Here is a 1,687-nt window from a genome sequence, read left to right as displayed (position 1 = left end):
TATGACTTGATGTATTCTGTTAAACTTACTGTGTCCGGTCCTTTCACTGAAAGTCTGACTTGGTGTGTTCTGTTAAACTTACCGTGTTCGGTCCTGACCCTGAAAGTATGACTTGATGTATTCTGTTAAACTTACCATGTCTGGTCCTGTCTCTGAAAGTATGACTTGGTTTGTTCTGTTAAACTTACCATGACTGGTCCTTTCCCTGAAAGTATGACTTGATGTGTCCTGTGAGGATCCTGTGAATTACATAAACTGATAACTACACAAAAATACAAGGACTGAGACCGCTGTAATATGGTCATCTATTCAAGAAAAAATATTCAAGTTCCTATAAAAAAATAATGGCCGTAAAATTAATACTTTCGCATAAATATATTCATTGTTTCTACGTCATACCATCACTGTATCACTGTACACTGGGTACTAAATAACAAATATACTGCAGTCAGTGAAAATAAAGTTGTTATTATTATGCTTTATATAGGAATTATTTCAATGTTGACTTTGAAGAAAATAAGTGTTTTTGCTTATTGGATTTATGTATCAGAAAAAGGTTATATCTATAAAATTCCATAGGAATATCAAAATATTAATTTCCACTTAAAATAAAACCCCATCTCGTTCCGTCTGCTACTTGTTTATGAATAGGTCCTCTATAAATAGGAATAAAGGAATGTAGTCCGGGGTTCTTTACCTGTGCTTCAGGCTTCGGAGTGGCTGGGTCGTTCTGGGTTTTCTTTTGGTTCTTCAGTTCAGCTAGTAGTCTAGTCAGAGCTTCTAGTGAATCTTGCAATAACATCACAAAGCAAATTAGATAAAAACAATCACAGCATCAATCCTTAAAGGCAATATTCGAAATCAAAATTTGCAGAAAAAACAAACCCAGAACCGAAATCAAAAGAAGAAGTAAAGCATTTGACATCCAGTATAATTAATTAGATAAACATTGCCAATACTACAAAGCAGATAGGAAGCTTCTTTATAACATAGGAGAAACCCGCCAGTATGCTTCCGTTAATTAAAAAAAATATACATGGAGATACATGTATGATAATGATGAAATTTGTACCATTCCTACAGTGTAGATTGTAGCCATATGGTAGACAACTCTGACTACGAAGTTTATAGGAACTAATGTCTCGAGAATTTCTGATGCTAATTTGTGAACCGCTTTGCGACGACCTAGTACCTAGGTTGTGATGAAGCGGTATATAAGAGCCTCGAATCATTATTGTTATTATTATGCTTTATATAGCTATAGGCTCTAAACTAAAAGATGCTTTTTAACTCAGTTTTATACATTATTATAACGACGAAATATAGAGTTTGGTTAAAAACTATCAAATGTTGTAAAAATAAATTAAAATACTTTGTATGATAATGGATTATTTATGATAATTTACTATGGAAAAAGGCAATACTATACTTACCATTATAAATATAAACTCACCATTCATACACAGTGACAGAAATGCAATTTATGATATGATATTAAATAAAAAGACGACTGGCATAGATATTGGTTTATATGGTGTGGTAAAAGTAAAACGGTTAAGGGGGAGACACTGACCGGGGAATAATACTGGGGGTTATGATGGAAGTTAGCAATACAAATCAAACATAAATTACTAAAGCATGAGGGATAAAGTGTTTAACAGGTAATAAGAAACCGATTGCAAAATCT

General features: G+C 33.0%; 1 protein-coding gene across 1 annotated transcript in view; it reads right to left on the bottom strand.

The window, feature by feature from the left end:
* Positions 1–789, bottom strand: part of LOC110460391 (protein SpAN-like) — a gene marked incomplete at its 5' end in the record, with an annotated part of 26,828 nt that extends 26,039 nt beyond the window's left edge. Inside the window, 2 exons of the mRNA XM_021513266.1 lie at positions 189–239; positions 698–789. Coding sequence (XP_021368941.1) covers positions 189–239; positions 698–789 — 143 coding nt within the window. The remainder of the gene's footprint in view (positions 1–188; positions 240–697) is intronic.
* Positions 790–1,687: the final 898 nt, after the last annotated feature.

Source organism: Mizuhopecten yessoensis, unplaced genomic scaffold (assembly GCF_002113885.1).
Source record: "Mizuhopecten yessoensis strain PY_sf001 unplaced genomic scaffold, ASM211388v2 scaffold10381, whole genome shotgun sequence".
NCBI lineage: Eukaryota > Metazoa > Mollusca > Bivalvia > Pectinida > Pectinidae > Mizuhopecten > Mizuhopecten yessoensis.
Note: the sequence above shows the minus strand (reverse complement) of the source record. Positions and strands in the feature narration are given on the sequence as shown.